At 39.0% G+C, this 26,375-nt stretch overlaps 1 protein-coding gene across 3 annotated transcripts in view; it reads right to left on the reverse strand.

Moving 5' to 3' along the window:
* Nucleotides 1-26,375, reverse strand: part of KLF12 (Kruppel like factor 12) — a 449,435-nt gene that overhangs the window by 19,319 nt on the left and 403,741 nt on the right. For all 3 annotated transcript variants that reach the window (XM_025364468.1, XM_025364466.1, XM_025364469.1), the window contains one exon: nucleotides 10,188-10,345. In XM_025364468.1, the coding sequence (XP_025220253.1) occupies nucleotides 10,188-10,345 (158 nt within the window). The remainder of the gene's footprint in view (nucleotides 1-10,187; nucleotides 10,346-26,375) is intronic.

Consider the following 26,375-nt stretch of genomic DNA (forward strand, 5'->3'; position numbering starts at 1 on the left):
GTTCTAGAAGTCCTGACCTCAGGTGATCCTCCCACCTCAGCCTCCCAAAGTGCTGGGATTACAGGTGTAAGCCAATGTGCCCAACCCTATTTTTACATATTCTTTAATGATGAATTTATATTCTATCAAAATACAATTTCTTATTGTCTTTAATAATTCCATTAAAACCACAAATTTTATATTAGTACCAGTTAATTTTACCATTTAGGATAAGATGACCAACACTCAAATCCAGTTATTCTTAGGCAGAACGAGAGAAAGTAGAAAGACTGAAGATACTATATTCCATACCTTTTATATAACCCAGCTTTGATGGATGTACGGATAAAATAAAGCCAGAAGCAAAGGAAGGAGGATGATGTCACGAAGACACTATAAAGATCCCATGGAGGCCGAGCGCGGTGGCTCACGCCTGTAATCCCAGCACTTTGGGAGGCCAAGGCAGGTGAATCACGAAGTCATGAGATCGAGACCATCCTGTCCAACATGGTGAAACCCCATCTCTACTAAAAATACAAAAATTAGCTGGGCGTGGTGGCAAGCACCTGTAGTCCCAGCCACTTGGGAGGCTGAGGCAGGAGAATCGCTTGAACCCAGGAGGCGGAGGTTGCAGTGAGCCGAGATCATGCCACTGTACTCCTCCAGCTTGGCAACAGAGTGAGACTCCATCTCAGAAAAAAAAAAAACCAACAAATCCCATGGCATATTTAGCTTTGTACCGTCATTGATAATTTATGTGCTAACATAAACAGAATTATGAAACACAACTCATTTAGTAATTTATTTATTTAAATGAGGTAATAATGGATAGGTTTAGAAGTCTTTTCTAAATATAGGAAAAAAGATCAACTTATTTTTTCAAATAAAAATAATAATTGATAGGTTTGGAAGTCCTTTCTAAATATAGGAAAAAAGATCAACTTATTTTTTAAATAAAATAAGGTAAAACTTTTAAAACAAAATTTGATCAACTACGTACAGAATGGTTGCCTACATTCCAATCATTGTAAATCTTAAGCATATGTCTGTAAACAGTAACTCTCCGTGATAGGTTAAAATGACGCCCTTCCCCATTAACGAAAATAAGTGCTACACCTGCAAAACATTTTGTTACCAATCCAAATTTTTTGTTTTCCTTGTTGGAGGTGGCACTGAAACATGCTTGCCTGCATAGGCAGGTGATGCTTGCTGCATCCCCCCAGTCAGGACGAATGACCCCTTCAGTGCTGCTGTAGCAACTGGCATAGAGCTCACTCGGGGCTTTCCTAGTACGTATTATTTTACATGCTGGATATGTGTGAATGAGGCCGTCTCTCCCACCAGATTTAGGACTCCTTGCTGTCTTCATTTGTACATGACACCATTACATTCAAAGAGCTGTGTGCCAAACAAGCACTCCAGAGCAGTCTATTTAATTTTATTTAATGATTAATGCTTTTGGCCCACATCTTCTCACTGGCTTCTAACAAAATTTTAGTAGATTACGGAGAGAGACCAGTCTATGTTAATTAAAGCCTTAAAAACAGATTAAAGTCTCTTGCTCTCTCATTACTTTACCATCCCTGAAGGGTCGATGCTGAACGAGTAGGTACTGCTGGGTAGACATGCATAGCAGCATGGTTCCAGTGAAGAGAGAAGGCTCGTAGGTTATCAGCAAACTAGTCTGAGACCAGATGTAAGGACAAGCATAGGCTTGAGAGAAACCAGAGTTTCAACCCCAGCTCTACTGCTTTCCTAATACCTGCCCGTGTTCACGTGCCCTAATCTTGCTCCTTTCCAGGGAGACGTGTGATGAGGATATGTAAGGCACTAGAAGAGCTATGTTTGTGTTCAAAGGTAAAAAAGAAAACCTGAGAATAATTCACATGAGTAGTTTGTCTAAGTTCACCAGTCAGTTAGAGGCCAAAGACAGATTGAAACTTTTGTCTCTGGACTTCAAGTTTGGTGATATTTCTATTATATTTTCTTATATCTCAGCAGTTACCAGTATAGCTCATATTCACGAGCTATTTGATCAGGACTTACAAACAACTTATAGGGAGAGGATTTTTTCCTTGAAAAATGTCAGTGTGCTCTTTAATGATTTATTATCTTGGCATCACTAAGCCCTATGCTTTATCTAACAAGGAACCTAGATGGCGGAGGGGGGGAGGGTCTGAAATGGAGCTTTATGTGGAATGAGTTATTTAATTAATGAATACAGATGTGAAGTCATGAACAGCAGCACTCACTCATCTGAAGTTAAGACCTAGCAACCACAAGCACCTGCGAACAAAAGACCACCAGGATGCACAGCTGTCACAAAGCCCCTGATTTTCTTTGTAGGAATATCCTCAAACCACTTCAGAATCTCATCCAGTAAATGAAGATGAAGATTCAAATTAGAAGCGAGAAATACAGGAATAGCAGCAAGAAATGATGAGACAAGTAAGAAAGTGAGAAAGGACAGAATCTGCAATCATTTAGGATCACTGTGTGGAGGGGCATGTGTACATATGCGTATGTGCATTCCAAATATGTAATCAAATATAATTAATGGAATAAATATGTTACAGTATTTGATATTAATTACAGAGGCTTCATTCATCAAGAGAAAAAATATGAAATAATGTGTGGTTTCATAAAGGTTGGGAAGAACATACTCTGGAAACAATTAAATCATAATTGCTTAATATTTTTAAGTGTCTATATGAATAAACTTCCTATATGCACAAAATTCAGATATGAATAATTCCTAAGAAACGTGACTACCTTAAGTTTACTAATTTTTAAGGTCATAGGTATATGGTTTTTATATGAATTAAAATGAGTATTCTACGGGATTACTTACAGGGCCTCACAAATTTATTAGAGAACAGTATGTCAATTGGGGATAGAAAATATTTCCAGATTCATTTGAAACAGATTTTATTTTTATTTTGCCTTTTTAAAACTTCATCATTAAATTGTAATATTCTGCAGAACACTGATAATGTCAGTGTCATTGTTCCATTTTAATGTCATGTCATATATACCGTGAGAGTTCTAGTTTCTTCTTTTCAGACCCTCTGCTAGACTAGACCCAACATCTGGTTCTGGTGCACCATCTAGTGGCTATAGGAATCACTGATGCCTGAATGCTACTTGCTTGTACTGCATTGTAGAAATTACTAGATCATTTATTTTTTAGAAAATAGTGAGAATTCTAAATAGCAAAACCAAATTCACAAAATTATTTTCTTCTAAAATTCAAATGCAAATCAGTTAGTAAGCAATAGAATTCTTAATGTGAGGGAATCCATAGTGCATAATTGTTTTGTACAGCACATATTTAAATGACCATATTAATTTAAATGGCAGTACATACTCATTTAAGTACTAATATTTATTTTTGAATATGAATATTTTTAAAAATACTCTGTAAACTGCTTCACGCACAGAGACCCACAATTGAGACAGTGGATATAATTTACCTGCTGACAATAATGTGTATGTGATGGCTGAGATACAGTTTTTCCTTTTTAACATGCCTTAAATGATTAAGCACAAGCAGGTCATTAAAAAATACTTGGTCACATCTTCATGTTATTATCTAACCTGTACATTCATGAAAATATACTTATTTTTAATTTAGAAAGGCACTCCTCAGCATTTCTTTTACTACTCTAAATTCTTTGCTAATATCTAGAAAATGTTCCTCTTTCAAATACCTACAAATATGTTTAAGTTACTAAGTTGTAAATAAAAAGATGACTTATTAGGTACTTACATGGTACAAAAAGATCAAGCATTAAAGGCAAAATTAACTATCTCAAAGGAAGTTTCTCACTGATACTTACTCCCCTCCCATAGCATGCATGGCTCTCGTAAGTCAACTGTTATAATCCCAAACTCCAAATTAATTGTGTTGGTCACACACAAGTAACTTACTCAATATGCCTGAAGCAAAGGTAAGGCTAAGAAGATATTTACTAAACGCATGCAAACCAACCTGATTCCCTACAGAACTAGTTTTGATTTCATTTTGAACGCTGTTATAAAATCTTATACATAATTATAAATCAGAAGTCAGGATGGGCTCATTCTGAACTAGTTACAGAAAATCAACAGAATTTCACTTTCTTTCTTTTTAAAAATAATGTTATTTGACTGATAATAGTTCAAGGAAGCCATGCCTGCACATAGTAACTATCTCTCTGCTAAGTGGATGAATGGATTTGACATATCTTGGTTTTGGGCAGGTATTTCACATGGACATTTAGATGCAACTGTGAGGTAGAGAAATGTGAGCTGGAAACAGGAGAGCTAGGTGGATTTTGGCTACTGTTTAAAGAAGACCTATTTGAATGGAGACCTCTCGGATCATGTCTTTGGGTTTTTTCCTTGAACGCATCCCATTCAATACATTCATCAATTACCTGGCATAGATGAAGAAGCTGAAACAGACAGCAAAAATAATAAAAGCAAAGTGGGTGGGGAGAACTTTCAAGTCATTTCAGTTTATTAGAATAATGGGCCCAAATCAAGAAAAATGAATATAAAATAATTATTTCTTAGACTTGAAAAAGTATGTGCAACCCTCAGAATAATGATTCTGTCCTGTATTTCCAGCCTGTGCCTCAACACTTTCAGTGATAGGGAACACACTACCTACAAGCAAAGCCATCATTAAGGGACGGCTCCAACCACACATAAAACATTGCATGCTTAGGTTTAAAAGAAATCTATTATAGGTACAAGGGTTAGACAAGATACAGTTGTCAGCACTTTTTGATTTAGATAACCTAGTAGAGAGAGTAAACTGCTAAAAAACTTAACACCATTTTTGCAATACAGGCATATCTTATTTTCCTGCACTTCACTTTATTGCATTTCGAAGATATTGTGTGTGTGTGTTTGTGTGTTGTGTGTGTGTTTACAAATTAAAGTTTTGTGGCAATCCTAGTCGAGCAAGTCTACCGGTGCCATTTTCCCAACAGCATGTGCTCACTTTGCATCTTTGTGTCACACTTGGGTAACTGTCACAATATTTCAAACTTTTAAATTATTAGTATATTTTTTATGGTGATCTGTGATCAGTGACTTTTGATGTTTCTACTGTAATTGTTTTGGGGTTCCATGAACTGTACCCAAGATGGCGAACTCAATGGATAAATGTTGTGTGTGTTGTGACTTCATTACTGACCAGCTGCTACCCCATCTCACTCCCTCTTTGAGCCCCCCTATTCCTTGAGACACAACAATACTGAAATCAGGCCAGTCAGTAACCCTACAATAACCTCTAAGTGTTCAAGTGAAAGGAAAAGTCAAACATCTTTCACTTTAAATCAAAAGCTATAAATGATTATGCTTAGCGAGTCAGGCACGTCGGAAGCTGAGACGGGCTGGAAGCTAGGCTTCTTGAGCCAGTTAGCCAAGTTGTGAAAGCAAAGGAAAAGTTCCAGAAGGAAATTAAAATGTTATTCCAGCTAATACACAAATGATAAGAAAGCAAAAACAGTTTTATTGCTGATTTGGAGAAAGTTTGAGTGGTCTGGATAGAAGATCAAACCAGTTACAATATCCCCCAAAGCTAAAGCTTAATCCAGAGCAAGGGCTTAACTCTTCAATTCTTCAAAGCTGACAGAGGTAAGAAAGCTGCAGAAGGAAAGCTGGAAGCTAGCAGAGGTTGGTTCATGAGGTTTAAGGACAGAAGCTGTCTCCATAACATATAAGTGCAAGTTGTAGCACCAAGTGCTGGTGTAGAAGCTGTAGCAAGTTATCCAGAAGATCAAGCTAAGATCACTGATGAAGGTAGCCATACTAACCTACAGATTTTCAGTGTAGATGATATACCCTCCTATTGAAAGATGTCATGTAGGACTTTCCGAGCTAGAGACAAGAAGTCAATGCCTAGCTTTAAAGCTTCAAAGGACACACTGACTCTTGTTAGGGACTAATGGAGCTAGTAACGTTCAGCTGAAGCCAAGGCTCATATACCATTCTGAAAATCCTAGGGCCCTTAAAGAATTATGCTAAATCAAATGCTAAATCTGCTTATGCTGTATAAATGTAACAACAAAGCTTGGATTTTACAGCATGGTTTACTGAATGTTTTAAGCCCACTGTTGAGGCCTACTGCTCAGAAAAAAAGATGCCTTGAAAAATATTACTGCTCATTGACAATGCACCTGGTCACCCTAGAGCTCTGATGAGATGTACAAGGAGATGGATGTTGTTTTCCTGCCTGCTAACACAACATGCATTCTTCAGCCCATGGATCAAGGAGTCACTTTGACTTTTAAGTCTTATCATTTAAGAAATACATTTCATAAGACTATAGCTCCGTAACTAGTGATTCCTCTTGTGAATCCGGGCAAATTAAATTTAAAAACCCCTGGAGAGGATTCACCATTCTAGATGCCATTATGAACATTTGTGATTCATGATAAGTCAAAAATCAACATGAATAGGAATGTGGAAGTAGTTGATTCAATCCTCATTGATGACTCTGAGGGATTCAAGGCTTCCAAGGAGGAAGGAATTGCAGATGTGGTGGAAACAGCAGGAGAATTAGAATTAGAATTAGAATTAGAAGTGGAGCCAGGTGCGGTGGCTCATGCCTGTAATCCCAGCGCTTTGGGAGGTTGAGGTGGGTGGATCACCTGAGGTCGGGACTTTGAGACCAGCCTGACCAACATGGAGAAACTCTGTCTCTACTAAAAATACAAAATTAGCTAGGTGTGGTGGCACATGCCTATAATCCCAGCTACTTAGGAGGCTGAGGCAGGAGAATTGCTTGAAACTGGGAGGCAGAGGCTGCAGTGAGCCGAGATTGTGCCATTGCACTCCAGCCTGGGCAATGAGAGGGAAACTCTGTTGCAAAAAAAAAAAAAAAAAAAGAATTAGAAGTGGAGCCTGAAGATGTGACTGAATTCCTGCAATCTCATGATAAAACTTGAATGAATGAGGAACTGCTTCTTATGGATGAACAAAAAAAGTGATTCTTGAAATGGAATGTATTCCCAGTGAAGATGCTGTCCACACTGTTGAAATGACAATGAAGGATTTAGATTATATAAACTTAGTTGATAAAGAAGCATCGGAAGATTGACTGCAATTTAGAAAGAAGTTCTATGGTGGGTAAAATGTTATGAAACAGCATCACATGCTACAGGGAAATCTTCTATGAAAGAAGAGTCCACCGATGTGGCAAACTTCATTGTTGTCTTAAGAAATTTCCACAGCCACTCCAACCTTTAGCAACTACCACCCTGATCAGTCAGCAGCCATCAACCCAGAGGCAAGACCCTCCACTAGCCAAAAGATTACGACTCTACAGGCGCAGATGACTTGTTAGTATTTGTTAGCAACAAAGTGCTTTTTAATTAAGATATGTACTTTTTTAAGACAATGCTATTGCACACGAGTACAGTGTAAACACAACTTTTAAATGTAATAGGGAAACCAAAAAATTGTGTGACTTGCTTTCTTGTGATACTTACTTCATTGGAGTGGTCTGGAACTGAACCCACAATATCTCTGAGGTACACCTGTATTAAGAGAAGTCCATTCACAGGATGTGTTCCCTCAATTTGTGGTATGAAAACTTAAAAAGACACAATGATCAGCTGGAGTGAACCTATGAAGACACAGCTGAGAAAACTGGAGGTGTTTGATCTGGAGAATTAAGATGTGAGTTGGTTCATGACAGTGTTGAGAGGAACACCGGGGCCAATGAGTGAAAATTATAGCATTATCATTAGAGTCATTCTGTTCAACCAGAAGATTCCAAGACCTAAACAGCACTGTAAGAGGCTACTGGACATTGTAAGAGAGAACTCTGCCTTCAGATTGTGTTGCAGAAGAATATGTGGCCACTCAGGGCACTTAAGGAGAGTTGGTTAAACTACTAATGTGGGAACAGTAGTCAGCCAGAAGTGCAAAAAAGATAATAACAGCTACAACGATCTGGTTGTTAAGAACAAATTTTTAAAAATACACATAAGTATGCAGAAAACTGCATAGCAGTGACTCGCTCTCTGTGAAATATGACACGCAAGGGGTTCCCCTAATTAGGAAACACTAGACTGTAACATATAAAGTTCATTCTGACCCTTAGTGTCTGTGATTTCATTGTATTAATAGCCAAGCTAATGAATTCTGCTTCAGCATAGCATTCCAGGTTCAGATTGTTCTGAATTACAATGTATAAATGATGTCTCCTCTGCTCTCATGGTATATGTTAGAATCTGTAAGATGCAATCCTATACTGCCATGGAGTTAAATCCTTTAATAGTACCTGATTAAAAATTTTCCTCTCTTTCACTGTTCATCACTTGGGTAAGAGAAGTAGAGGTGTCTGTGTGAAAATGAGGCTAATATGTATTCCAGAAAGCTCAAAGAGAATAGGGATAACTCAAAATATGTGATGAATCATTGTAGAAAGTCATTTTTTTAAAAACAGAAATGCTCCTATAAAGTCAGTAATATGGCCTAATCATACTTCCTGCCATGATCTGTGCTTAGTATCTACTGGTAGGATGGAATATCCTTTTTTTTTTTTTTTTTTTTTTTTTTTTGAGATGGAATCTCACTCTGTCGCCCAGGCTGGAGAGCAGTGGTGTGATCTCGGCTCACTGCAAACTCTGCCTCCCGGGTTCACACCATTCTCCTGCCTCAGCCTCCTGAGTAGCTGGGACTACAGGCGCCCACCACCATGCCCGGCTAATTTTTTTTGTATTTTAGTAGAGACGGGGTTTCACCGTGTTAGCCAGGATGGTCTTGATCTCCTGACCTCGTGATCCACCCGTCTCGGCCTCCCAAAGTGCTAGGATTACAGGCGTGAGCCACCGCACCCGGCCAGGATGGAATATACTTATTCAATTTCCATATCTTCACACTCATTCTTTGCCTTAATGATAAAGAAACTGACTTAAAAGTAGAGCCTCACAAACAGATAAAAACCTCTCGTTGGGAAGCTCAGAATCATAGAGAAGGAAGAATCTAGAATAAGTAGAATAGGGAGTCTGGGTACAGTGGCTCACACCTGTAATCCCAGAATTCTGAAAGGCCAAGGTGGAAGGACCACTTGAGCCCAGGAGTTTAAGACCAGCCTGGCTAACATAGTGAGACCCTGTCTCTAATTAAGTAGGAAAGGGAAAAGAATAGGGAGCAGAGAGGTAACATGGGCTAAACGGAAAAGGATGCTAATTTCAATTATTTTGATACCTAAGCTGTGAGGCAGTTTACAGAGTACAGTTCTTTTCACATGTCTGAGACGGGAATCTGTTACATGTGAAGCCTCCAGTCAGTGACAGACACTGTCAAGGAAAGACACTGGACTGGACTTGCTTGCTGTGAGCCATGTTTTACCGGGAATGTGTGCATGAGTTTCCCTGCTCTATCGGCTTCTTTGGGCTTCACACAGTCCAGTCACCACTCTTCTTAGAAGAGGTGGTGGAATTGTGGCGCCCTCTTCCAATCTTCAGTCTTTTGCCAGGGCCTTGCACTAGAGGCATCCAGGAGGAACTGGAAGCTCAGGAAGCCAGAGGATGCCACCTGAGGGACACAGAAGGCAGAGGATGGGGTGGGCAGGGGCTAAGTGCAGAGTCACCAGTTCATTTCCTAGATGGATAGGGGAACAGTGGCAAAGGCAGTGAGTCAATTATGGTATCAATTTCCTTTTCTGTAAACTGTCAATACTAAAACTCCTCTCCCTATATAAAAAAAAACCAGTGCAAATCAAATGGAGTTATGCCTGAATGTTTGTAAAAACTTCCCACAATGCTACGTATCTGTCATTTTTTATTTTCCAGTTGCTTACCTATTTGCTATTTGGGAGAGAGTTTTGAGGAGAGAAAAAAGCACGATCTAAAAGAATGGATAAAATACTAACTTTAAGAGAGAATAATTTTGTTCAGCTTCCTCTTTTATGTCCCACGTGGACATTTTTTAAAACTGATAGACTATATAATGATTAAGTGGTGATGCTGATTATGAGAAAGACTACTAAATCACTGTGTTCCCAGCATTCTAAAAGCTCAAATACTTCATTGGTTTCTCCAGTTTCTCTTTTTCTCAAGAGAGAGAATACACTCCGCCTAGAAGGAGGGAACCGGATTTGAGAGGTACACAGGCTGAATGAGTACGAAAGGCTCCTGAGGTAAGTGGCCGGCGCTTTATGGACTCCCAGTGGCTCACAGGTGAGAAGCCCTGCAGAGCGGTACCTGTATGTGTCCTCCGGTGAGCCTTCAGGTGAGAACTTTTTGTGTACACTTTGTTGCATCCCTCAAAATCACATCTGTGGATACGCCGTTTTCTGGAGTCTGGGGATTCAGACCGTCTCTGGCGTCTTGTGCTCTCAATACTAAATGGTGAAATTGAACTGGAAAAAGAAAAAGTGGAGTTACATGGTGAGATGCACAGCACCCCGTTTTGGTTCTAGTGGCATGGGAACATTGTCTCAGACACTACAGCTTCACAGACTCAAGGCCACACGACCATAGTTCTTGCCACCACTCTCTTGGGCAGATCTCACTTTTTGAATCCTGAAAGGCAGGCAGCGTGAGTTCTTTCTGGCAAAACACTCCAAGGGAGAGAAAGACATGCTTCAAACGACAATAATAAAAACTGAAAGCAAATGAAAGCAGTGGTCGGTGAGTATTTCCTCATGATCAGAAGAAACAATCTGGTAGGGGTAAATTACCATCTCACGGTTTTGAATTTCTGAATATCCTGATAGAGAAGATTATAAGAAGCCTTGCTACAGACAAATGAATGACAAAATGATACATTTAATAAGTCACAAGAAGGTCTGCACTGCATGTGACAACATAGAAACTCCTGTAAAATCACAAGGTACGCTTCAAAACAAGTGAGGTCCAGCTGAAAGGAATGACATCAGTAACATGAATCATGACAAGTTATTTCTGTTTGGTGAAACGCACCTGACATTTAACTTTTCTAGTTGGAGTTGCTTTGTGGTGAGGAATAACATGTATTGTCTTTAAGGATTAGCTGTACCACCATTATAAAAAAAGTTTTAACTAAGAAATTTGGCCCTGACTTGCATGTTGTTTAATCTGAATGCCCCAGTAGAAAAACAGGATTAGTTTATAATGTCACGTAATTGATTAACATGTACTTTAAAAAATCTTAATCTCTTTCGATTGAGACAGAAATAATGACTCATCTTTTTTAGTTATCCATGACGTTCTTTAAAATTACAGTGACATACAATAAAAAAGTAGTCTCTCATATTTCTACTCTACAAAATGTATTACAGTTAATATTTTGACATATTTTCTTCCAGCTTGTTCACATTTTGATGCTTTTAAAAATTAATTTTTATTGGTAAATCACCTCTTTTAAAAGTTGAACATTACTGATGAAGATCAATTCCCCTCTTGCTTTCCACCATGATCCTGGTCCTTTCTCCTCCTTCCAGGGAAAAGCCTCTATCCTGAGTTTTCTTTACCTCTTTCCAATTCTTTTAAATTCTGTTTACCTATTCACACCTGCATTTACAGACATTCTTTTTTTTTGTTGTTTTTTAAGTCATATGAATAATATCATGCTGTTTATATCATTCTGCAAATTGTTTTATTCTTATTTTTTATTCAACATTTAACATTTGAGATTCATCCGTGTTGATATAAATGCCATAATTCACTTATTTGAAGTGCTATATACTTATAACTTACCAATTTTAAGATCTATTTTTTAATAGTTTAACCATCTCTAAAATCAGAATGCTTCTTACAATTGATGGCTTATTGTAGTTTTACTGGTGTAATTTTTTTTATTAGTGGTACATAAAGTAATGGGGCATTTCACAGTTGATGACATTCAACTTAGATCAGGGGTCAGTGAACTTTTTCTGTAAAGGGCTAGACAGTAAATATTTTATTTCAACACTGAGGGCCACACAGTCTTATGTTGTAACTAATCAATTCTACAACTGTATCATGAAAGCACCCATAGATTATATAAAAACAAATGAATGTGGTTATGTTCCAATAAAACTTTGTTTACAGAAACAGTGGGCTGGCCAGGCACAGTGGTTCAAGCCTGTAATCCCAGCACTTTGGGAAACTGAGGCAGGAGAACCGCTTGAGTCCAGGAATCTGAGACCAACCTGGGCAAGAAGGAGAGACCCTATCTCTACAAAACAAATAAACAAACAAACCAAAAAACAGTGGGCTGTATTCTGTCCATGAGCTGTGGTTTGCCAACTATGCAGTTACATGAAATATGGTGGGAGTCCAGTGAATATTCATTGCCATTTCCCAAGTGATGGACATATAGACTACTTGTAATTTGCACTTTTATATTGCTCCAGTGAATTTTTTTCTGAAAGTCTCTTTCTGCACACATGTGTCTTAAGATTTCAGCGTACCTTCTCCCTTTTACTAATAAATTAGGCAAACAAAGCTTTATGTTGGGTAAGGTCAAATATAAACAATATTTATCTACCTGTGTCTCAAACAGTTTTATGCAAGATCTACATTAGTAGAATGAATGAACACATGTTATGTATGGCCAAGTCACCTTTTTCAGCTTTCTTATCAATGTAGACTTGTGACTTTCCACATAATTGACTCACAGTTGCAGGGATTGGGGTCTACCGTGAAAGGAGTCAAAATAGTGTGGCTGGCCTGCCTCATGTAAGAATAGCTGTAGTTACTCCTGACAAGGTATATTTTTATCACTGGGTTTGATTCCCATGAACAAGTAAGGCTGTGTGGTGATAACAGAGCAACAGTAATTCATTTCTGGAATATGTAGTTATGAAAATAAATATTGATCTTGGCACTTCCTTTTTTTTCCTGAAAAAAAGGAAGTCATTCATAGTGTTGTACAATGTTTAACATCTTTTAAAAGTGAGAAAATGATAGAGTATTTGTTTTCTGCAAGTTATAACTTAAAGTCTATAAGAACACTTTGTTTTGTATAATATTTTCTACACATGAATATATAGAAGTCTAAATGTAACTATGCATAAACACACAGAGGCTTTTGCTGAGTTTCATTGATTTTAGCTATTTATCTTGCTATCTGTATATAAGGAGAAAAGTAAAAAAATAAAAAAAAGAAAAACCAACCAAAAAAACCCTGAAATCAGAATTCAGTCATAATGAATGTTTCTTTAGGGACCAATGAAGTAATCCTGCAACACAGCCCATCAACCACCAAACACACGGCAGGCAGGGAAACAAAAACAAAGGCTACAGAAGGCCATGAAATTGCTTCACTGTGAGGTTTGAATTTACATCAAAATGAAGACAGGTGGATTGTCTATAGGACCTCAGCCCTGGTTTTCCTCATTCTAAAGTGAAATGTGGGCCAGGTGCGGTGGCTCACGCCCGTAATCACAGCACGTTGGGAAGCCGACGCAGGTGGATCGCTTAGCTCAGGAGCTCAAGACCAGCCTGGGTAACACATGGTGAAACCCTGTCTCTACAAAAACATACAAAAATTAGCTGGGTGTGGTGGCATGTGCCTGTACTCCCAGCTGCTTGGGAGGTTGAGATGAGAGGATTGCTTGAGCCGGGGAGGTAGAGGTTGCAGTGAGCCAAGATCACGCCACTGCATGCAAATCTGGGTGAAAAAGTGAGACCTGTCTCAAAAAAAGAGTTAAGTGAAATGTTTTAGAACATTATGAAGAACAAATACCTAAAGGTATCTGTACAATAAAAATCATTTTTAAAAAGGATATATGCAATGAATAGTTGTGCCCAGTAAAGCTGTCTTTGAAATGACATTCAATGGGTCGATTTTCTCCTTGGTTTCCCTTTCTAAATGGCAGAGATATCTTCACATGTCAAAGAATCCTAGCTAAGCTATGCCTTTCGGAACTGCTGATTTGATTTTTTTGTGGAAAGGTAGGAAGGTAAGTGAAGCTGAGGTAACAGCGAACCAGAAGTGCAGAAGGACATGAAGAACACAGGAAGGTGACAGGACAGTCCAAGCTCCTAGAGCGCTGCTGTTGTGCTGGGATCCCCAGCATAAATCCACAGTCAGCGGGCACAGCAAGTGGACGACAACCGTGGACTGCGGTTTGTCTGAGCCAAGTCCATGGCTGGAAAGGTGACAGTCGAGTTGTTGGTACCAAGTAATTTTGTATTTCCAGAACCTAGGACATTGTGGGCATTCAAAAAAAAAAGTTTGCTAAATAGAATAAATAATGCATTATTAAGCCTGGTATTCCTAATTTTTAATTTTATAATTAATTTATTAATTCTTAATTGGTTAATTAATTCTTACTAGGATACTTTGATTCCAAGTCTTCAGACAATGAGCACTCAGTTCCACACTACTACACCCATTTCCCCGAGTTTCTTTTTTTTTTTTTGAGACAGGGTCTTGCTCTGTCACCTAGACTAGTGGCCTAGGTGGCACAGTCATAGCTCACTGTAATCTTGAACTCCTGGACTCTAGTGATCCTCCCCCTCAGTCTCCTGAGTAGCTAAGATTACAGGTACACGCAACCATGCTTGGCTAACTTTTTAATTTTTTGTAGAGATGGGGTTTTGTTATGTTGCCCAGGCTCCTGGCTTCAAGTGATTCTGCCTCAGTCTTCCCAAGTGCTGGGATTACAGACGTGTTCCACCATACCTGGCCAAGTTTCATATTTTCAATGCTACACAAAGTGGCTAGTGAATATGTGGGAATCTGGGTAACCATTAAAAATACATAGATATAAATGTCTCAATTATTTCCTCTAAGTTCAAGAGCAGTGTGTTCTAAAGTATTGCTTACAATTAAATTTCTCAGTGGGAGGCCACTGATAAATGTGTAGGATGCTGGTGAATGAAATAACAAAAGTCTTTCTTTTGACCCTAATAGGCATTTCGATAAGTTGGAAAAAGTGAGGGAAAGACCCTTACTTCTGGCAATGTTATCTTGCCCCATCTCACTCGGGGGCTGCCCATAAGAAGGGGTGTTAGGTGATAGAACAGCTGGGTGTTTTCACTCTGCCTTACCTATGCTTTCTGAGCAACATGCCCTTTGTTCAGAAGGCACTTGAAGAATCCTCACAGGCATGCAACCTGACTTCTGCGCTTCAAAAACTGGCCTTATTTTAAAGAATGGGAATGTGCAAGTAACTACTGCGCACACCAGTAGAGCATTCTTCCAATAATCTTTAGTAATAAGCTTGGTATGATGAAAATGGTTCAGGTAAAACACTTGTTACTGTGTTCCCAAATTCCATACCAAATACATCTGTACAGCCCCAAAGAATAATAACTAAAGGCCCACTTCTTTCCCCAGAAAGTTAGACCATTTAGAGTAGTGAATAAACGCCTGAGGGGGCCTCACTGGTACCATGTTGTAATAATTAGATCCAGAGAGAACAAATGAGTGAATCATGACTTCGGTTGCACAACAGTCCCACTTGGAATGGCAAGTTAAATTAGAATTAAATCCAGAGAGGCTCAAAAAATCACATCCAAGAACAGCTCTATTTAAATGGAAGGTGCCGCATGGCTGCCATGAAAGAAATTAGGGTTAACTGTAATCAGCCGGTAATAAAAGACCATTCGTCATGTGTGACCTTAGCATGATGAGATGTCCTTCACTGAAATTGGAGTTTTTACAGGAGTTAAAAAAAAAAAAAAATTAAAAAGGCCAGGACAATCTTTCAAGCCTGGAAAGAAGACATACACATCACAGATTTAAAAACCAGAGCAGAAGGAGCTTTAGTAAATTCAGACACTCTATCGCAACAGAATTCCAAGGGGGCACAGCTGAGGATAACAGCGGTTTTTACAGAATGCTTACTGTGTGTCAGGCACTGACCTAAATGCCTTAACCTTCAGAGCAACCCTCTGAGGTTGACACTACTATCCCTGTACACTGTATCCCTCTTTTACAGATGAGGAAACTGAGGCACAAAGAGGTTAAGGCCAAGGCCAAGACAAAGTCTATGGCTACACCAAAACTCAGACCCGAGTGGCTGATTCCAGAACTTGATTTTAATTACAATGTTATGCTTATTCAGATGAAGATACAGGTATTACAAACCAACATATGATAAAATGGGAAAAAGCAACAAAATATCTGTAGCATTTAAATTTCCCCTTTAACCCAATTATATAAAACAACAGCACATATAAGTGTTACTGAATATAGCCTGCTGTGATAAGACATATACTTTTCTCTGGAGAACTGTAAAAAGGTAAACCATTTTGTAAGTACTGTCAGATGGGCATTCAGTATACTTACTATCAATCTACCAAATAAAGTATTTTCTTTTCTCTCTTTTTATCTTTTTTAAAAAAGAGACAAGGACTCATTCTGTTGCCCAAGCTGCAGTGCAGTGGTATGGTCACAGCTCACTGGAGCCTCAAACTCCTGGGCTCAAACAATCCTTCTGCCTCACCTCCTGGGAGCTAGGACTACAGGCGCATGCTACCATGCCTAGTTAATTTTTTTTTTTTTTGGGTAGAGTAAGGGTCTTGTTGTGTTGTCCTGGCCTGTCTTGAACTCCTGGCCTCAAGTGATCCTCCCACTTCGGCCTCCCAGAATGTTGGGATTATAGGTATGAGCCACTATGCCTAGCCAGTACATATTTTTGTTAAAGTTGTTATAAACTATATATTTACAAGGGAAATGTTTTTTAAAGGCTGAGTTTGGCAGTGGTATATGATAATATCTTCCTTGCCCATTAATGCCACAAAATTAGTCCCTTCCCTGTCATTCCACTTTATTTACAATTGTACCAAAAATAATTGAGTTGGTTGCATGATAGAATTACCTTAACGGAAATGAGAACATTCAGTTTACAAAGTATATTGTGTACTGTTTCTAAAGTTCAATATTATTTAAAATAAGACATTGAACATCACCTACAGAATTCTGAATTAACTTCTGCCACAAAATACATGTAGGTACAACGACTTCCTTGTTAGTGAATCAAACACCACCCTGGAAATGAATTATCAAGACCATAAGCAGAGCAAGAGTGGATGAGACTTTCAGTTAACCAGGATTTACATAAATCTCAGTAAAACAGATTCTATTCACATGAACAAGCCAGATATCTGCATTACTTTGTAGGCTTTCCCTTAACCAGCAGATGGCTCTCAGAGGCAGGAATTGTCATATGTATCTTCCATACTACAACAGACTCTAGTGCCTGTCAAACCATGTCAATGTCTCTCCTATGATATTAATTAGGGAAAAAGCGCTGTTTAGATACATTTACTACCAAATCCCTGCAGCTACATTCAGAGGTAGAGCAGATTCACTGGTGTCAAGTTCCTCTTTCACTCCTCTCTGTAGCATTTCACAGAAAACTACTTTTGAACAGATTGAAATTGTAAGATTAGTAGCTGCCACCCTTTTTAGAAGCCGTGACTGAGACACTATATCATGTTCTAATTTGGATTCAATAAAAATGTTTTCACAAAATGTATGAATCAAGAGAAATACATTGGCTAAAATGCGTCAAAAAGCTCAATCTTAGCATCTATTCAAACTAGAGTTTGGCAGGTTTTCCATATGAACAGAATATGTCTAAAATGCATACTTAATTACTGTTTTACTTTAATAAATACAGTCTCCTACTAAACTAATTAAAATATAATGGTTTACAAAGGAGCCTTTTGGGGGCCCAGGGGTTGCCCTGGGGTTGGATTCACAGTATTTCATGATTTTACTTAAACATAACAGTAGCCAGTAAGTATTTTTCCACATCACTTTCTAGACCGTTAAAAAACTTAAAACTATTACAAGCTTTCTGTTCTTTTTGTTTCAACATATTTCAGCAAGCAAGATCATAAGCTCTATTAGGCAAAATGTTTAATCAAAATAGAAAAAAATGAATCATTAACAGTTTGCTATGGTTGGCTTTATTATCAAACTTTTATGATGAAATTAGACTACAAGTTGAAAGAGGGCTATTGGCTAACAAAAAAATATCTATTTCAGATATAGTGTATCTATTCAAAATAGCTACTCTTTGGGGAATGTCTTATGCATTGCAAACACTTTACCCCATGAAATCAATTCATAATGTAGGATTAAACGAGGGTTCTGAAACAGGTATGGATTTCTGGATTATACTGAATGTACCCACTGAATGGAAGACACATAACATACTTAAATATTTAGAGGGATTTTCCCACAGCATTTCTTCAGAAAATATCACGGTTTAAATTATGTTTTATGCCAGAAGTTATAGCTTGGTGGATTACATAAACCTTAAAAAAAAAACTTTCTAGGTCAGAATAGGATTAATTATTTTAATCTGAATGCCTTAAGGTAAGCCCTGCCCTCCTCATTCTGGCACGGCCCCAACCCATGCCCAATTACTTATGAGAACAGCACTTTATCTTATTCATGTGGCTCTTGAACACATCTGATTTTGGGACTCTCTAGAATCATGCTAAATTTTAAAAATAAGTTATCCTTATTTGACTACAGTTAAACTTCAAGCTACTCAAGAGTGAGGAGTCTTATACATGTCTATTTCTGTGGCCAATGAACATGAAAAAAGCTCATCATCACTGGTCATTAGAGAAATGCAAATCAAAACCACAATGATACCATCTCACGCCAGTCAGAATGGTGATCATTAAAAAGTCAGGAAACAACAGATGCTGGAGAGGATGTGGAGAAATAGGAACACTTATACACTGTTGGTGGGAGTGTAAATTAGTTCAACAATTGTGGAAGACAGTGTGGTGATCCCTCAAAGATCTAGAACCAGAATTACCATTTGACCCAGCCATCCCATTACTGGGTATATATGCAAAGGATTATATATCATTCTACTATAAAGACACATGCACACGTATGTTTATTGCAGCACTATTCACAATAGCAAAGACTTGGAACCCACCCAAATGCCCACCAATGATAGACTGGATAAAGAAAATGTGGCACATATACACCATGGAATATTATGCAGCCATAAAAAGGATGAGTTCATGTCCTTTCCAGGGACATGGATGAAGCTACAAACCATTATTCTCAGCAAACTAACACAGGAACAGAAAACCAAATACCTCATGTTCTCACTCATAAATGGGAGTTGAACAATGAGAACCCATGGACACAGGGAGGGGAACATCACACCTGGGGCCTGTAGGAGGGTGGCGCCTAGGGGAGGGAGAGCATTAGGACAAATACCTAATGCATGAGGGGCTTAAAACTTAGATGACGGGTTGATGGGTGCAGCAAACCACCATGGCACCTGTATAACTATGTAACAAACCTGCACGTTCTGCACATGTATCCCAGAATTCAAAAAAAAACCAAAAAACAAAAAACAAAAAAGACTCTTATACACGTCTGTCTAGAAGCCATTGTTATACAAGGATGCCTGAATGGGTGATGGGAAAGGAAGGGAAGAAGGACGCTGGGAAGCTAACTACATACACAGGAACCTCACCACAACACTGCTCTAAGGCAGAACTGAATAGGAGGAGGTTAATATTTCTACTTTAGAAGGATCTTATTATAAAGCAGATTTACTAATAAGGCGGTACTGTGGATGTTCCTGGACAAAGAATGTAGCGAGATTCCATGTTTTAAAGATGAAAACATTTAAGATGTTTCAAAATACACAGCTCTAATGAGATACTATAATGCAACTAAATGAACTTTTGGGTTCCGCATGGTGGCTTATGCCTATAATCCCAGCACTTTGGGAGGCTGAGGCAGGCGGATCACCTGAGGTCAGGAGTTCGAGACTAGCCTGGCCAATGTGGTGAAACCCTGTCTCTGCTAAATGTACAAAAATTAGCCAGGTGGGGTGGCAGATACCTGTAATCCCAGCTACTCGGGAACTGAGGCAGGAGACTTGCCTGAACCCAGGAGGCAGAGGTCGCAGTGAGCAGAGATTGAGCCACTTCACTCCAGACTGGGTGATAGAGTGAGCCTCCATCCCCCCCAGTAAATAAATAAATAAATAAATAAATAAACGTTTGATGTGACCATCAAAACAGGCCTATATCTATTTTATGCTGATCATTAACCAGATCTATGTTACACTAGAGATTTGTTTTATTAAAAAACACTGAAATTATATCATCTAACTATGTGGTACTTAAGCTAACATGAATTATTGAAAGTTTTTATTGCTTGGGTAGGATTATATAAATCAGACCAAACAGAAGTCATTGGTTCTGCCACATCGGCCAGGCTGGTCTCGAACTCAAGTTTTCCACTTGAGTTTGTGTTACCAAAATGACTGTCTGAGGCCACACGTAGGGAATTTTCTCATCATAAGATGTACAAGTATTTGAATGGTAGAGGAAAACAAAAATCTTCCCACCTGAAAAGATTATTCTTTCCTCAGTGAATTATCTTGACACCACTGACAAAACCAATTTACCATAATGTAAGGGTTGATTCCTGGACTCTTACTTCTATTCCATGGATTTGTCTATATATAATTATCCCAGTACCACAATGTCTTAATAATTTTATACCTTTAGGATCAATTTTTAAATTGGAAAACATTATTCCTCCAAATTTATTCTCCCCCTTCAGACTGTCTTCACATAAAATTTAGAATCATCTCATCAATTTCTTTCTTTCTTTTGTTTTTGAGATAGAGTCTCTGTGGCCCAGGCTGTAGTGCAATGGTATGATCTCGGCTCACTGCAACCTCCACCTCCCGTGTTCAAGTGATTCTCTTGCTTCAGCCTCCCGAGTAGCTGGGATTACAGACGTGTGCCACCATGCCTGGCTAAGTTTTGTATTTTAGTAGAGACAAGGCTTCACCATGTTGGCCAGGCTGGTTTCGAACTCCTGACCTCAGGTGATCCACCCGCCTCAGTCTCCCAAAGTGCTGGGATTACAGGCATGTGCCACTGTGGCCAACCATCATCAATTTCTGTAAAAGAAAACGCAGCTGGAATTTGGATGAAAACCAAATCATAGGCTGCTGCCATCTTTTTTTTTTTTTTTTTTTTTTTGAGACGGAGTCTCGCGCTGTGTCACCCAGGCTGGAGTGCAGTGGCGCGATCTCGGCTCACTGCAAGCTCCGCCTCCCAGGTTCACGCCATTCTCCTGCCTCAGCCTCCGAGTAGCTGGGACTACAGGCGCCCGCCACCACGCCCGGCTAGTTTTTTGTATTTTTAGTAGAGACGGGGTTTCACCATGTTAGCCAGGATGGTCTCGATCTCCTGACCTCGTGATCCACCCGCCTCGGCCTCCCAAAGTGCTGGGATTACAGGCTTGAGCCACCGCGCCCGGCCTGGCTGCTGCCATCTTAACAACATTATGTCTTTCAAACCATGAATATAGGACATCTTTCCATTTAATTAAAAAATTTTTTTTTAACCATGTTTTGTAGTTTTCAATGTTCAAGTCTTACATGTCTTTTGTTAAATATATTCATAGGTATTTTCTTCTTTTTCATGCTATTGTAAATGAAATTGTTTTCTTAATTTCATTTTTAGATTGTCCACTCTTAGTATATAGAAATACAATTAATATTTGTTTATTGATCTTGTGTCCTGTAACCTTGTTAATCTCATTTATTAGTTCTAATACTTTTTGGGAGGTGACCTTTAGATCTCCTATATACAAGATCACGTCAACTACAAATAGAGATAGCTTTACTTCTTCCTTTCCAATCCACATTTCTTTTTTTAAATTGCCTCGGCTAGAATGTTGAGTGAAAGTGGTGTGTATGGACATCCTTGTCTTGTTACTGATCTGAGGGTTAGGTGCTCAGTCTTCTATCATTCAGTATGTTAGATACGAGTTTTTCACAGAGGCACTCTATCAAGTTGAGGATACTGTCGTCTATTCCTGTGTGTGTACTGAGTGTTTTCATTACAAAAGGATGTTGGATTTTGTCAAATGCCTTTTCCGTGTCTATCGAGATAAATGTGGTTTTCCCTATTAATGTTGTGTATTATATTGATTTCCACATGTCAAATCAGCCTCGTTTCCAGGTTATGTCCCCCTTCTCATGTATGTAATCCTTTTTATATGTTGCTGGACTCAGTTTGCTTGTAATTTGTTGAAGGCTTTTGAGTCTCCACTCACAAGGGATATTGGCATGTAGTTTTCTTGTGAGGTCTTTGTCTGGTTTTGGTATTAGGATAATGCTGGTATCAAAGAATAAGTTAGCAAGAGTTCTGGGCTCCTCATTAACCTTGAGCTTCATGGCACCATGTTTACACTAAGATCCATTACTTACTATGTCGACTATTCCCATTTGCTGATATTTCTAACCTCAGTTTTGCTTCCTCATTTCGGCAGAGTTGCTCTTTATGATATTTTTATGCTATTAGCCCTGCTCTTACCTAGAGCTTTTCATATCACTAAAGTTTCACGGCCATGATGTCCACTGAATGCACAGACCTGGTTCATCCCTATTCGCCTATGAAGAAGGATCAAATAAGAACTTTTCAAGTTTTAAAGTATGTGTTACTTACTTTCCTAGATTCACTTTTCTGCATTATTGGCAACACACCGTCTAAAGTTCTCAGGATTTGAGCATATTGCTAGGTATTTCTGTTCAAATCTCAATGTGAACTGTACTGTTTACAAGATTCCCAGTGTATACTGTAAAACATTGCATGGTGTAATAATGGCTTCTACAGCGCCATACATAAGCTTGTCAGAAAAATTACTTGACAGCAGGCAGGGTAGATAGTGTTATTGGCAATCTTACAGCTGAGAAATAGGTGAGGAAAGCAGAGCCTGGAGTGGTTAATTGCTAGGGAATGATAAACCTGAGAGCACTTGTCTCTATTCCTCTTCCTACATCACGTCTTTCCTAAGGAAAGATGAAAAATCTTAAAAATGTCAAGATGATAATGTTAAATCTCCTGTGCCATATTTATTGATGATTAAATACTACAAGCTCTGTTGGCTTTTTTTTTTTTTTTTTAACTTGGCTTTTTCCTGCTGAGAAAATCAGTAAGATGAGAGTTGTAGATTAGTAGCAGTCAGCTGTGTAGGTATTTTTCATCTTAACAGTAGTGACTCAAAAAAAAAAAAAAAAAAAAAAAAAACCAATTATTTTCTGTAAGTTCACCATAGGGAAGCAAGTGAACACGCAAAGGCATCCTTGGCAAGTTCATAATCTAGTAAAGTGTAGAACCTGGAAATCTCTCTACCTCAAATGCACGAAAAATGACTCAAATCTTTGCTCAAATCTATGACGTGTGGAAGTGTAAAGCCTCTTCCCTAGCGCCCTCCAGGATGTATGTATATTTCTGGGACTTCAGTTCTCAGAACCACCTTGGCCTCCAGCATCAAGTTAGCACCTTCTTCAAGAACACCTTCTTCAAGAACTACATAAACCCATCTGAGCATCTAGGAAGCCCTCTCGCCTACAGACAGATGTGGAGGGACTCCTGGAGCTTCACTCTCCTTGCCTGTTGCTCCTTCTATCTGAAAAATGCTCTTGGCTGCCTCTGTGCCGCTCACTGGTCTCATCCAGCCTCAGGCTCTTTGCATCTTGCCGGGGAGCTCTCTGCTACGTCTCTTCTCTGATTTCTCACTCCACCCCCATCTCAACTGTATGCAAAAGAAAAACAACAGCTACCTTCCCTTGCCCCAAGTATGATAGCTTTGCCTTCCAAAAACCTTGGGGGCAGGTTATATCCAGGTCCCTGGCTAGGAAGTACGGTTAGGGCTCACAGCTCACAGCTTACCTCCAAGTCTTTCAGAGGGCACGTTTTCCACACCAAGAATTTTGTTCTGGAGGAATTCAGTGCCAGCTATTAAGATGATTAAAAACTCCTTCAACTTATTATATATGTAAATCATAATCATACAAGGCAAAAAACGATATGTGATAGAGGTGTAATGAAGTGTTATGGGAGTCAAGGGAGGGGGTGTCCGATTTCTGTTTGGAAAGGTCAGGGCAAGCTTAACAGAGGACACCAACAAATGAGTCTTGAAGAATACTGGTATGTGGATGTGTCGGTGGTAAAGAGAAGGTGGAAGAGAGAATTTATGCTTATGGAGATAAAATAGCTCACAGTTAATCTTAATACCAAATTGTCTAACAAACAGGGTTCCTAATGGGCAGAAGAGGAAGCTACAGGGCAGACAGGATGACCAGGGCCACGAATGATAGACTGAATGTTTCCTTACAAGAACTTCAATGTGTAGGCCCCGAAAGTGGCATGATTTTATTTTGTTTCGTTTTTTAGTTTTAGAAGGAAAATTCTGGCTTATGACAGTAAGCTTCCATGGTGAGAAAGTGATTAAAGTCAAGGCCTTTATCAATTACTGAGCCTACTGCCATCACTCAAGTAAGTGCAGTCTACCTGAACCAAGGCAGTGTCTTTAAATATGAATCAGAGGGTACCAATTCCAACGCATTTCAGAAGTAGAACGGTCAGTTCTTGGTAACTCACTGGATAATGGGGGATAAGGGAGAGAGAGGAGTGAATGGTGTCCCCAGCAGCTGGGCCTGGATGGCCAGGATAACATCATTAGCCAACCTGGAGTCCATAGGAAAAGTGCCAAGATAAAAGCTAATGATTAAAATTAATCTATATATAAACAATAAATTTATGTTTAAATGACAACAGAGTAGCACTTTCTTTTCATTTGCTAGACAAGTAATAATTTTAAAAAGTAGTAGAAACTAGGTAATAAGGAAGTATTTCCAGAAATAACTTGAATGGATTTTATAAAAGAAAGCTCATAAAATAAACTTAATGGTAATGGAATTTCATTAAATGTTGTCCAATGTGTAATTCTAAAGGCCAGGTACTTAGTAGAGGAAATTAGACCAAAAAAAAAAAAAAAAAAAAAGGCATAGTTTTTGTTTATTCAGTCGATTAACATTCATTAAATTATTTTAGGGATATTACTAAGTTTATAGTTGGCAGTTTACATACTTGATAACCTAGGTGATTGCTTTTTTGATTGTTTTTAATTATAGGAGTTTGTTTTTCAGGACCTCAAAGAGATGCACTTAAGTGGAGGGAAGGACAAATGGATGAAACAAACAAGTTCTAAAGCACAAACTGTGGCCTTAGGCAGCCTGCTGAGTGTTTTACATACTAGAATAGCTTGAAAGAGTGAAGGGACTGAAAGATGTGAGTTCAGGACTATCAGAGGAAGAATCTTACCAATGCATTTTAAGCTATGTCTTAAAAAAATTTAACACCTTTCCTGAGCTTTGGTTTCTTTTCTTATAGAACAATAGTATCTATACTTTGTGGGGTTGTAGAAATAAAATACTTTGTGTAAGCAGGTAAATATTTGGGAAATGACTGCAGTAACTGCTGTTTCACTTTGGGTTAACTGTAATTATTAAACCTTTTTTTTTTTTTTTGAGAGGGAGTTTTGCTCTTGTTGCCCAGGTTGGAGTGCAGTGGCGCGATCTCAACTCACTGCAACCTCCGCCTCCTGGGTTCAAGCGATTCTACTGTCTCAGCCTCCTGAGTAGCTAGGATTACAGGCACCCACCACCACGCCTGGCTAATTTTTTTTTTTTTTTGTATTTTTAGCAGAGACGGGGTTTCACCATGTTGGCCAGGCTGGTCGCAAACTCCTGACCTCAGGTGATCCACCCGCCTCGGCCTCCCAAAGTGCTGGGATTACAGGTATGAGCCACCGCGCCCGGCCGTTTAACTCCATTTTACAGATGAGAAATCTGGGGTTCAGTCAAGTTAAGTAACTCACCCAAGAACACAGATATGAAGCAGTAAAAGCTGCCTTTTTGGTACTTGTTATTCCAAGTGCCTGAAACAGTGGCTGGCAGAGGAGTTGCTCAATAGATAGTTGCCTAATATTAAGGAAAAGCATCTCACATCACACATCTACATCTACCTCCTTCCCTCTTGACCTCTCAACGTTGGTGGTTCCCTGAGCTCAGTCTTCCGGCCATTTCTCCTTTCTGTTTCAACTCTTCCTTGAGTGATCTTGCTCATTCCCATGTTTCACATGCTGTGTTTCATGTATCTTTTTGTATGCCACTCAAATCTATTACAAACGCCCCCTTTCCTGAGCTCCAGACTCGTATCTTTTAGATCTTCCACTTGTGCGTCAAGCAGATAACTCTAACTTAACATGCTCAAAGCTGAACTAGTGATGCTTTTCCCCAAACCCACTCCTTTCCCAGTTTTCCCTATCTCATGAAATGGCCACTTCTCTCTTGGCAGTTCAGAACAAAAACAGGGGTCCCTCATGATTATTCTCCTCTATAGCTTATACAGGACCTATAGGCTCAACTTCCAAAACGTATCCCAAATTTGAATACTTCCCTCTTCACTGCCATACTCATCTCTTATCTGGCTACCTGCTATAGGATCTAACTGGAATCTCTGCTCCCACACCCTTACTCCTTCCCCCTAGTCTTTTATCTTTAATTGTAATCAAATACCATGAAATTTACCCCTTTAACCTTTTTTTTTTCTGAGACAGAGTCTCACTCTGTTGCCCAGGCTGGAGTGCAGGGGTGCGATTTTGGCTCACCA

The sequence above is a fragment of the Theropithecus gelada genome, chromosome 17, assembly GCF_003255815.1.
Source record: "Theropithecus gelada isolate Dixy chromosome 17, Tgel_1.0, whole genome shotgun sequence".
NCBI lineage: Eukaryota > Metazoa > Chordata > Mammalia > Primates > Cercopithecidae > Theropithecus > Theropithecus gelada.